The 12,346-nt window shown below is 34.0% G+C and overlaps 4 protein-coding genes and 2 pseudogenes across 6 annotated transcripts, besides 1 other annotated feature; 2 read left to right on the top strand and 4 right to left on the bottom strand.

The window, feature by feature from the left end:
* On the top strand, positions 1 to 469 carry TVAGG3_0598400 (annotated as a pseudogene). Its single transcript has one exon. A coding segment is annotated over exon 1 (469 nt).
* Positions 1 to 5,487: part of a mobile genetic element that runs on past the window's edge.
* Positions 489 to 908, bottom strand: TVAGG3_0598390 (uncharacterized protein; the record flags this gene model as incomplete). Its single annotated transcript, XM_001323504.1, has 1 exon — positions 489 to 908. The coding sequence occupies one exon, from the start codon at positions 906 to 908 to the stop codon at positions 489 to 491; it is 420 nt and encodes a 139-aa protein (XP_001323539.1).
* On the bottom strand, positions 945 to 1,295 carry TVAGG3_0598380 (Poxvirus D5 protein-like family; the record flags this gene model as incomplete). Its single annotated transcript, XM_051239695.1, has 1 exon — positions 945 to 1,295. One exon carries the CDS (start codon positions 1,293 to 1,295, stop codon positions 945 to 947), a length of 351 nt encoding a protein of 116 aa, XP_051097519.1.
* TVAGG3_0598370 (uncharacterized protein) lies at positions 1,323 to 2,180 on the bottom strand (the record flags this gene model as incomplete). Its single annotated transcript, XM_051239694.1, has 1 exon — positions 1,323 to 2,180. A coding segment is annotated over one exon (858 nt), but the record flags the coding sequence as incomplete, so codon positions are not given.
* Positions 5,488 to 5,572: 85 nt separating the features above from the next.
* TVAGG3_0598350 lies at positions 5,573 to 6,395 on the bottom strand (annotated as a pseudogene). Its single transcript has one exon. A coding segment is annotated over exon 1 (823 nt).
* A 4,174-nt stretch (positions 6,396 to 10,569) lies between these two features.
* Positions 10,570 to 11,943, top strand: TVAGG3_0598340 (dynein regulatory complex subunit 4 family; the record flags this gene model as incomplete). Its single annotated transcript, XM_001323503.1, has 1 exon — positions 10,570 to 11,901. The coding sequence occupies one exon, from the start codon at positions 10,570 to 10,572 to the stop codon at positions 11,899 to 11,901; it is 1,332 nt and encodes a 443-aa protein (XP_001323538.1).
* Between the last annotated feature and the right edge of the window lie 403 nt (positions 11,944 to 12,346).

Genomic DNA, 12,346 nt, shown 5'->3' with positions numbered 1-12,346 from the left:
ATGTCTAGCGATTTCGCTATCTATATTCGAGACAAACTTTTCGACAGCAAAAACATCTGTCGACCATAAAATCTTACATAGTGTCAACAAGAAAGGTGAATTTGTTCTAAAGTTCTGTTTCTGGGAATATGACAAGAACCATAAAACATTAAGCAGAGAAGTCTTTAAGTTTGTCAATGACAGACTTGTTGACAGAGATGACGCCGATTGGAAAGATGAAGTCCAACAAAAGTTCTTAGAATGCAAAGAAGGCACATGCGCTGTTCTTGAAGATGAAATAGAAAACAGAATAGAAGAGCTATTAAAGGACAAAGAACTTTTACATAAATATGGTTGCGCCAAATTTGACATAACTCCACCAGAGAAGAAGAAGAAGAGAGAAAAGAAAGAAAAGAAAGTAGAAGAAAAGAAAGTAGAAGAAGAGAAGAAAGAACCAGAGCCAGTTCCAGAGAAAAAGAAATTTGACATGTAAAAATAAAATTTTATTTTTAGAACATTTCTGGGTCAATGTCAATGTTCTCTTCCTCTTTAGGGGCAAACACTGGCTTAGACTCTAAAATCTTTTTACCCAATTTACCTTGAACTTCAACTATCTTAGACTCATAATATTCATAGTCGTCTGCTTTCTTTGGTTCATAAGGTATAACAAGTTTGTATGCTTTGCCTTCTTTAAGGTTTGAAAACCTTCTGTCAAAATTTTCTTTGACTGCTAACAAACCTTCTATGTCTAAGTCTTCAAATTTCGCACCATTTTTAGTCACAATAGCAAACTTAACGGGTTCGATGTTCCAAACTTTGTCATATGTAGACTTTTCAAAATGGTAGAAGTAAACATTCAAATAAGCGAATGGGTCTAGTTCTTCTTTGACTTCTGTCATGTACTTGTTGACTGAGATGAATTTCATCATCTTTTCTATCGGATAAAAAAATATTTTTTTTAAAATTTACTCATAAAAATTTTTCTTTGTATATACGCCGTTCTGAACATCTAAAAGATTTTTGACATTTGCCAAGAATGTACGTTTAGAAGCTGCCATATAACCATACTCTTGACAATACTGTTTATACGAATCGTACAATGACCTTTCATCTAAACACTCAAAGTTAGTCTCATCTATGAACAGTTCATATACACTCTTGTTTGCTTCTAACAATGTTTGTCTTTCTTCGGTATGTGGAATTTGTCTTGGATTGAACTTAGAAATATCTAATGTCATGAAATATGAGAACAAGTGGTTGTAAAAGTCAGATGTCAAAGTTTCTGCTAAGTCGTCAAAATATTCTGTATCTTGCATATGAGAATCTGACGTTCTGACAACTACATATCTTCTGTCAGAACTTTCTAACTTCATCGGAACAACATTGTTTGAAACCATGACGAAGTTTGCAACATTTTCACAAACTCTTTGGTCTTTATATTTTCTTTCAACAACTCCAACTTTGTCTGTTATAAGACTCTTCAAAGCATCTGAGTTTAAAACCTTTGTTGTATCTATACTTTGAAGTTCGTTACATACTATAAGTTTCATATTCTCTATTGAAGAGTTAAATTTACCGCAGATGTTTTCTAAGTTTGTCATATTAGGGTTCGAATAGCCCTCTAACAGTTTGCACAAAATATCTGTAAAGAAAGTGTTCTTACCAGTTCCTTGTTTTCCAATTATAATGAGAGCAGTTTCATTTTTAGCACTTGGATATTGTAAGATGTTTGCAAACCAACATAAGATATACTCATAAACCTTTTCGTTTCCATTGCATATAATTTCTTTGACATGGTCTAACCAAGCTTCTATAACATTTTCTTTCCATTCTACTTGTTCGTATTTATATCCAGTGAAGATAGAATAGAAGTTTGGAGAAGGTGTATAGAACTTTATACCACGAACTGAAAAATCTTCTAACTTTGACAATAAGATATCCCAAGCATCTAACATCTTCATACCAACTTGCACGACTTTTATTTTCTTAAGTTTCTGTCTACATTCTTGTTCTGAAACTATGGTTGCTCTTGGTTTGTTAAAGACAACATCCCATTCTTTCATGACATAACATTCTGGGGCAGAGTCGACATAAATGACTAAACGTTTCAAATTCTCGACTGCTTTGTTATAGTCTCTAAATGGACACATATTTCTGAACGCTTGGAAGTCATAAAAATCTGAAACGTCTATTCTGTACATTTTTATAAAAATAAAAAAAATATTTTTTTTATTCTTGACTTGTTGTTTCCATTTGTTGCATTTGTTGTTCTTGAGCTATTTGTTGTTGAAGTTGTTCTTGTAGTACAATACTTTCACCAGTTGCATCTTCCAATTCGAAACTTTCTGCCGTCATTGACAAATACATAGGACATAAAAGTTTTACAGGAACAAAGTTTGCGTCGACTAATGTCAACGTTATGTTTGCTAAAGTGTTTGAGTTCACTAAGGTTGAAAACTCTGCATTCGAATGAACAATAGGCAAACCAGCAGAGAAAGTGTTGTTTATACGCATGAGTATCTTTTGGTCATAGTAGTTTCTGTCGATATTCGAATAGCACTTTGAACCTAAGTTTGAAACAATATATAAAATAGGTGTACTTAAAGTCAATGGAACAGACAAACCTTGTATGACACCTTTTCCTGTTATAGGAAACTGTTGGTAGTAAAAACCAGATATAAGTTTTGTATTATAGCTCATATCGTTTATACTAAACTCAGTCGGACATCCAAACATAATGAAACCTGCTCTAGTTGCAGCACATGTTACATCCGTCCTTAAAGTATTAAATAAGTCAACAAAACCTGTTGGTGGTATATCTGAGTAAGTATCTTCAAAGAAGTATTTTTTACCATTCACAACAACAAAGTCTTCTGGTGTCAAAAGAGCAAAACAGGCTTTAGTCGTCATCGTGTTTAAGGTCAGTTTACAATATCGTCCTTGAGGACTTTGTAAGTTTGCTGTTATAGAATTATATGACTCAGGGTTTTTAGTCGTAATAGTATAAACCACTATGTCTTCTGCCATTTACTTAGCAAGTAAATTTTAATGAAATGTTGTGGTCGTCAAATATTTTTTATGACGTCTGGGAAACTATATTTTAAGTTCAACGTTTCACCTCCTTTCATAACGTATATCTTGTCAATGAACATTATATGAAACACCACAGCAACTAACGTCGGGTTCTATTTCTTTGATGTTTATATCGTCTGCCTCTGTCAAAAGTTTCAATAGTTCTTTCAAAACTTCATGAGGTGCAATGACATATGAGTTCACTTTTACAGGGTTGTGCTCAACCAAGTTTAACATTATACCCAAAGCCTGACAAATCTTCTCCTGAGTTTTAAGTTTGTCTTTAAGTTGTTGGTAGTCGTTTCGAATATCTGCAACAGAACTTAAGTCTCTGCTAACTTCAGGGTATGTTGGTTGTTCTTTTACAGGAACTATTGTTATACCATCTTCGTCTTCGTATGGTTTCCCCACTTCAACATCTCTTTCTTTGACATTGACAACAACACTTTGACTGTTTGTTTGAGTTGGTGAATTTAACTTCACATCTGCCATCGCCATTAAACCTTTTGAAACACTTACGCTTCTATTTTTCGGAAATGACATTTTACTTAGAATAAAAAGATGGACGTATTCGAGTATCTCTTCGAATTGAAGCAAAACAAAGTTTACACACACAAACAATACAAGTTCATTGACAGAATAGTTCTTTATACAAACAATGGAAAATGTTATAGAATAGCAGTCTTTGCTGAACCAAAATATTTTCATAAAGCAAAGAAAGTTGGTATAACCGAGATGGTGAAAGTTCTTGAAGCAGACAAAAATATAACAACAAAACTGACCGATATTTCTAAAGGTAAGTTTATAATACAATATTATATCAAAACTGGCGTACTGTCAATATTTGACGGAGAGAAGTCAGTTCAAGAACAACTTACTGACCTGCTGCCAAAATCTGCTCGATGGAAGCTGTCGTTATACCAATCTGAGGAGCCCCAGCAGGTTTCATCGAACGAATCTTCAAAAGAGCATCTTCCGTGAAAAGTGCTATTGGTTTTGTAAACTTCTTTGCTTTCAATTCATCTGGACCGTCTCTGTCACCAGTATATTGTATTTGAACTGTACCAACAGTTGAAATACCACCCATAAAGTCTTCTGAGTCAGCAAATGGAATGCCAAGCCAAAAGTTTGAACGGTCTCCATTTGTATATTGAGTTTTTTTGACCTCCTGTATGAGTCCATACTTTCACATATGGCATAATAGAACTTTGCATTTCAGGGTTTATGGTTGTTTGTGAAGTTGTTGTTAAAGTTCATAGCATCTAATGTCAAGTTGTATGACCTCATATCCTCAACTGTAGAATATTCTTCTCTTGGATAGTATTTGCCATCTATGTTTATATGGTATTTAATACCAGGGTTGTAGAAGCAAGAATAGTCATTTATAGTTCGTCTGAACAGTACAAACATAGTATCTGCATGTTTCATTGCAGTTGTTAAAGCAATATCTGTTCTTTGCACCTGGGTCAGCACTTTGGTTTCCAACTTCACCTGCAAAGTCTTTGACAGATATTTGGTGTATAGGGAACATAAGTGGAACTGCAATATATTTGGCAGCTAAAGCATTTGAAATATCTGGGTCCAACATATAGACTGCAAGTCTGCTTTCTATTCTCTTGCATTCAAATTTTTCGCATGTGAACTTAACTGGGTCCCAAGCATCTCCAGCAGCATTGAAAATAATAGTTTACTTCAGTGTTGAGGTTTGAGAAACCAAAGTCTAAGTCAACTTTGTTTTTTGCAAAAGTCGGCGAATGACATTTTATTTGTTCCCACTACTTCTGTAAGAGTGAATGGGTCTTGTGTTGGTGCAATGACTAAGTTATTTTTGCTTGGAGTAAGTTCAATAGAAATTTTTCCTGCCCAGTTTGGCAAGTATCTTTAAAAAACCTGAAGATGAGGAAAGATGACAAAGGAACTCTAAGTTTTCAGTTTTACTTTGGTTACTGCTGCTGCAGTTTGTCCAGAAAGGTTAACATAAACTCCTGGAACGTTAGGGTCAAGTCTTCTTATTTTCTCAATGGTTGCATACTGGTCTGTTTGTTCTCTAGCTTGTGGTTGTACTGAGTTTCTCAAAGCGAACCATTCATAGTTTGCCCATGTTACTGTTTGAACTAAGTCAGAGTTAGAATATATCTTATATCCCATGAAAACTTCTGGAGCATATTGGTATCCGACATAGAAAATTCCATTGCAACCTTTCTTGTCAGACAACTTGGCAGAAGGTTTTATTTCAATGTCTTGTTCCACGTATAAGAATGAGTTGTCAATAGAAATTATATGAAACCTGTCGCAAGCAATATCTACTGTTGTTGAAGAACCTTCTCCAAACTCACCTACGTTTCCATATGAAACAGCAGTTGTATATTCGTAAGTTCCAGGAACTATTTCTGACCTTCTAATGGCATTGTCGCATTCGTTATACCATTCGGAAACATTTCCATTCATAGCATCCAAAACTGTTGGCGTTATATTCTGAGCGGGTACATTTCATATGAGTAAAAATATAGAATAGTTGGATTTATATGTCATAATAGAACCCACGTGGACCAAGCTTTACTTTCTTCCTGACTGAGTTTTTAACTCTTCTTTTTCCTTCATTGCCCTCTGCTTGAAGTTGTTGCATCTTTGCATTATGTTCATCTAGTATGTTGCAAATTTCCCATGTTCTTTTTGCCTTTTGGCTCTGGTCGCCCATCTCAGGTAACCTATATCCTAGAAAGAGTTTGTCATAGTCTGTATTTGAGTCTTCGCGTATTGTTTGCATGACTCTTTCCTGAGTTTCTGGTTCAAGCTCTTCAAACAGAGCTTGTCCATATGGAATAAGCTCGTTTCCAAATATATGTTTTTGTAGCCATTCTGGTTTTCTTTCCATGTTACCAACTATATCTTTTGTGAATGGGAAAGCTTTTACCCAATCTTTCAGTCTTGCGTCGTTTATTTCTGTAGTTGGTTTTATTTTGTCAAGGAACATGTTTTTCAATACTAACATTTCATTTGGTACTGTCCATTTGAGTTTTCTTAAATATTCATCCCTTCTCGATTCATCGCCTGCAAAGTAAGTTTTTTATGACATTTTGTAAACTTTCGTTTGCAAGGTCATGTACAATAGGTTCTCTTCCTTCTCCCTCCCTAACTTTCTTTCTAAACTCTTCACCAAATATACCATCTCTATGGTTCTGTGTAGTTCTTTGAGATAAATGTTCTAGAACGTCAGGTGTTATATTTCCATCAGCCATGTTCATTTCATACTGGTCCAAAATATCTGCATCTTTCATATCTTTCAATGGCATTAAAGCCGCGCTTAAAATACCAGCTATATCTCGTTCACCATTGACTTCCATTGCGTCTACAACTTCTTGGAATTGTGGTTGTAAGTTTATGAACCACCTATCTGGATTAGCTTTATGACCCCATCTCATTGTAGTTCCATCGTCTGCAGAAACAAAAGTAGGTTTGTTTCCATCTTGGTTAGGTTCTGAATGAACTTTAAACAATGTTTCATTTCTATATGTTTTCTTGAAATTTAACCTTTTATTTTCACCGAGTTCATCCGAAGATTGAACGTTAAATGCTCGTAAGTAAAAAGGGTTGTTGTATTTGTGTACATTTTCTTTCAGTACTTCCATTCTATGCTGAATATTTTCATCTGGTGCTGGAGTCTTTTGTATGTCGGCAAACATTTTTCGATATTCTTCTACTATGTCAGCCGAATTTTTTTTAGACTCTTGGAAATATTCCATATTCTCCGCATACTCTTGTTGAGGGTCAAGATTTTTCGGCTGTTCCAAATCTTCATCTAGTTCTGTGAAGTTAGTTTCCAAAGGAGTGACTTGTTCGTTTCCTTCAGGCTCTTCTAGCTGTTGTTGCTGAACTATTTCTTCCATGTCTGGTTGTATCTGAACTTCTTCCTGTGGAGTTTCTTGTACCTCATCTGCTGGCATTTCATATATTCCGAGACCGTTTTCAACAATTTCCCTATCTACGTCATCCGCATTCATAAGCTTTTGTTCTTTCGTTCCGTCTCTATTTTTTACGCGTTTCATGACGAAAGTTGAATTGTCATTTAGCTCTGACATCAAATATCTCGGAGTAAATTCATCCATGTCATTTGGATGATATGCTATTAAATCATATCCCTTAGCGAGCTTGTATTTTCCAGGTTTGAGATTATATCCGTTTTGGTGCTGAGCCATAAAGCTAAATAGGTTCGGGTCAGTATTTCCATCCTTGAACTTTCCAATAGCTTCTTTATATCTGTCACTAAAGTCAAGAGTATCTGGGAAACCACACTCTTCTTTAAGCATTTTTAAGAAATCTTGGTTTCCTTGTTCTCTACTTCTTTTATGTCCTTGCTCTGTTTGTGGTTGCTGTGCTGGTTGTGGAGGTGGTTGTGCTGGATTTTGAACTGTTGGTTGTTGTGCTGGTTGTTGTGCTGGTTGTTGTGTTGGTTGTTGTGTTGGTTGTTGTGTTGGTTTTGGTGCATGCCTGTGTCTGTGTCCATGTGACGATGTAAATGTTTTAGGTAGTCCTGGTGCAGGTGCTTCTCTTGGAGGGTTTGGTGGTATATAAGTTCCACCAGCTGGCACATATGTTCCATCTGCAGCATAATGTCCTACCTGACTTTTCGTTCTTAAGAAAGCATTTACTAGGTCTGTTTTGGTCTGTTGTAACTCTTTTTCTTGACTTTCCACAACAGTTGCTCTAACGGCGTCATAGGCACTTTGAACTGCCTGTCTCGTTGCTGCATCTGTTATTTTCGTCATATTTTGTGCTACTTCTTTTAACTCTTTGTCGAAACCTTCAGACTTCAGTTTCTTTCCAGATGAGAAGTCGTTCACTTGTTTCACCTTACTATGAAGAGCTTCGAAAGCGTTCTTAAAGTCAGCATTTGTTAAAGCTTCATTTGAACTATCTTCATCCGCTTGTATTTTTGTCCTTATTGACCCTATAAGCTGGGCTGCTTTGGCGTTGGCTTGGGCATCTAACCAGTCATTGTTAGCTTTTATATATTCTGCGCTTTTCATTGCCTTTTGCATGGCTGCGTCGTTATTTTTACTTTCTTGTGCTAAGTTTTCATACTGTACGGTTTGGTTTTGCAACTGTAAAAGTTTTTCTGCCTTTACATTTGCTTCAACTTCTTTTTTACTCATCGCTATCCATATATGTCTTCAGGGCTTTTTGTTTTATCTCTTCATCTTTCAGTACTTTATATTGAGTAGTATGGTTTTTCAAATTTATGACATCTTGTTCCATTTTTGCTACTTCTGCTGCTTTTTCTGACACTTTTTTCGCATATTCCTCTGTACTTAGTTCTTTCAGTTGTTCTTCTTTCTTCTTTTTCTCTACGTTTAACTCATTGAGTTTCTTTGTGTGTCTGTCATATTCTAGTTTCTTTTCGTTTTCACCTATTTGTTTCTGTATGTCTATGTTTGACTTTTTGACATCTGCTATTTGATTTTTGAGTGAACTCAAATTCATTTGACTTTGAGGGTTATATGCTGTTCCGTCTGCAGCTCCACCATAGCCTGCCATTTTCGCTAAAAGTGCCGCTCTTAAACCTCCACTCTGTGCACCAAGAACTCGGTTTAAGAGCATAGGATTGCTTGACATTTGTTGCAACATAGTGGGGTCATTCAGCATTTGTTGTTGCAACTGTTGTTGTGGTGTCAGTCTTACTATTGGATGTTTCAATGCTCTCTTCCTCTTACGTATATTCTTACGTAGCTTACGTGGCATTTTAAGTGAAGTTAAAAAGCGGTTTTTGACAGATGTTTATTGTGACTTCTTCGTAAAGACTTTGTCAAGACTTCTTCGTAAAGACTTTGTTGAGATTTCTTTGTTAAGACTTTGTTGAGATTTCTTCGTAAATGACCCAAAAATATATTTTAGGTGAAGAGGTGAGATTTCACCTCTTTTTTCACCTCATTTCTCACCTCTTGAATTTTCATGAATTTCTTCGTAAAGACTTTGTTAAGACTTCTTCATCTAATTTCTCATGAACTTTCTTGTCTATGTTTTGTTGAGATTTCTTCGTAAAGACTTTGTTGAGATTTCTTCGTAAAGACTTTGTCAAGATTTCATCGTAAAGACTTTGTTGAGATTTCTTCGTAAATGACCCTAGTAGTATATTTTTGGTGTAAATTTCATGAAAATTCAAGAGGGTGAAAAATTAGGTGAGAAAACAGGTGACATCTCACCTCTTCACCTAAACATTATTTTTGGTGTAAATTTCATGAAAATTCAACGGGTGAGAAATGAGGTGAGAAAACAGGTGACATCTCACCTCTTCACCTAAACATTATTTTTGGTGTAAATTTCATGAAAATTCAACGGGTGAGAAATGAGGTGAGAAAACAGGTGACATCTCACCTCTTCACCTAAACATTATTTTTGGTCATTTACACTCATTACGAAGAAGTCTTGACAAAACATTTACGAAGAAGTCTTGACAAAACATTTACGAAGAAGTCTTAACAAAGTCTTTACGAAGAAGTCTTAACAAAGTCTTTACGAAGAAGTCTTGACAAAACATTTACGAAGAAGTCTTGACAAAACATTTACGAAGAAGTCTTGACAAAACATTTACGAAGAAGTCTTGACAAAACATTTACGAAGAAGTCTTGACAAAACATTTACGAAGAAGAAGTCTTGACAAAACATGAAAACATATATAATTTGTGAAAAGTGAAACATTATATAATGTTTTCGACCAAGAAGACTAACAATTTTCCGAATAAAAACTTCATTTATACTAAACATCTTCAGGGCTAGAGGGCACGAAGTGCCTGGAAGCCCCACTTCCTTTTTTTTTTTTTTTTTTTTTTTATTGCAGCAGAAAATAATAATTTATATAAACTTTCTAAACTCAAAAGGTACAAATGAGCAGTATATTCTGTATTAAATAAATCAAAAGATGTGTTTAAGCCAGAATGATACAATGATGCTTGAATTATAGTTAGATGGGCATAAGTTTCATCCTTAATTACTAGTGATTAATATAAAACTTAAGACGGTTAGTATCTAGCCCCAATTTCACTCAACCAAAGTCTCTCATTGGTGTCGAAAAAATTTATTGTTCAGTAAGGATCTCGTATAGAGAATAATCTTCTCCAACTCTAAAATTCAGTTTGGAGAAACAGCAAATTGGCAAAATATGGATATAAATATCCGTCTAATTCCTAAATGTAACTCAGCTTGGACTCAAAGTCAATTTAATTAAGTATTGGCAAATTAAATCAATGAATATTTTTGTAAATTCATGAATGGTATAATTGATGGTAATCCGCATTAAAATGCGAAAGGAATCTCCCTAAGGCTGAACTGAATTTATTGGAAATCATTGAATTACAAATTTTAAAACTTAGTAAACGTTTGAAAGTGTACATTCGCCGTTTTCAGCCTGAGAAAAGGCATCATATTTAGGTTACGGTAGAATCGTTTGTAAGTTTCAATTATTAGCTGATACAACTGAATAAAATGAATCTTTTGAAAAAAAAAATGAACGTTTAGAAATTTATGAATGAATCGCGGGCAACTATATCAAGCTTTTTTGAAGGCGATTCTTCAATTTCAAAACGATCAAATTCATCAAGAAGATCGAATAAAAGCAAAATTCCAATAAAAATCGTACCAAAATCAATTCGTAAAATCAACTCTGAGGAAAATTCAGAAATATCACAAAATACAGTGAAAGAAAATGATAAACAATTGGATGACATTGAGAATGAAGAGAATGATGTCGAAATTTACGAAGAATATAAAAAATTGCAGAAAGATATTGATAAATTAGTACGATATAAACAACTAAAAGAGCGAGAATTGTCTGAACTTAAAACAAAGTCGCAGAAAGAAATCCAGATATACTTAAAGAAAATAGAATATTTGTCAAATACTTTTAATAATCCAGAAATGAATCAAAATAAGAAAAAAATTTCAAGCCAATCTGAATTATCAGAGGTATTATCTGCCGAAAAGGAATCATTTTTATCAGAAATTCATGATACTGATTCTGATTTAACAAAACAGAAAAAGTTCAGCAAATTTATAGATCAGCTTGAAGCAGTATACACTAATAACTATAATACTATGAAATATGATTTAGAAGAACAGAAATTGAAAGCAATTACAGAAGCTAAAAAGAATGCGAACAATGCAATTCAAGAAACAGAGATGCAACATGCCACTGAGATGGAGCAACTTCAGAACTACTATCAAAAAACTACTCAGGAACAATTGGAAACAATAAAAGACTTGAAATCAAAAATTGCCCGTTTGAGACCACAAGATACACAACAAACACAAGAATTCGATAATTCTGAAAAGAAGAAATCAGTTCTTCTTCTAGAAATTGAAAAACTTCAAAAAGAAAATAACGAATTAAAATTAAAAACTCAAGATGCAGATAAACTTTCAGCAGAACTTAAAAAAGTTACAGAAGTTGTTGAAGAACTAGAAGATGAAAAAGAAAATGAATTAATTGCAGATGAAGTATTATCAAAAAGATTCGAACAATTAGAAGAAGAAAGAAATGCGATGTATGACCAATTTGAAGCAATGATCAAAGATGTTCATCAGAAAGCAGAGTTTAGAGGATATATCCTTGCACAGAAGATACAAAAGATGAATGAAATGCTTGATAGCAAAGAAAGACAACTTCAAACATCAATTGCAAAAGGAAGTGTTGGAAATGCAATGCAGGTAAAGATAGATCAAGCTCTTGCAGAAAAGAATTCAAGAATTAATCAATTAGAATCTCAACTAATGAATATGCATAACGCATATGAAAAGATGACTGATATGTATGAGGCCAAAATAGCATCTTTTGGTGTTGATAATAATGCTTCATAATTTTCAATATATGATGTGTATTTTTTTTTGTTTTGTTATGATAAAATTTGTATTTATGTTTGTTAATTTGTTATTTTAAGTTTTCACACTTAAGTTTATCAATAATCAATAAACATTTCACTAGTTGTTATTACAATGATCAAGTAATAACTTGAAAACACTAATGAAATGGAAATATCAGTGATATATTCTATATCTTTGATTTTGAAATCATATTCTTTGCATGTAAACGATCCATTTCCATCAAAATATTGAGAGACAGACCCGAAGAATATGATTTCAAGTTTACCTTATATGAAATCATTTCAGTTCATGAAAAGGTTAAAGATAAAGAACTCTTTTAATTCAAATCTAAAAAGGCAACATCCAAAATAGTTAGAATTTCTCCCATTCTAAGAAATTCATTTGGTGATATTCCTCTTTATTTTGCAATATTAAAAGCCGT

Source organism: Trichomonas vaginalis, chromosome II (assembly GCF_026262505.1).
Source record: "Trichomonas vaginalis G3 chromosome II, whole genome shotgun sequence".
Lineage (NCBI taxonomy): Eukaryota > Parabasalia > Trichomonadida > Trichomonadidae > Trichomonas > Trichomonas vaginalis.
Note: the sequence above shows the minus strand (reverse complement) of the source record. Positions and strands in the feature narration are given on the sequence as shown.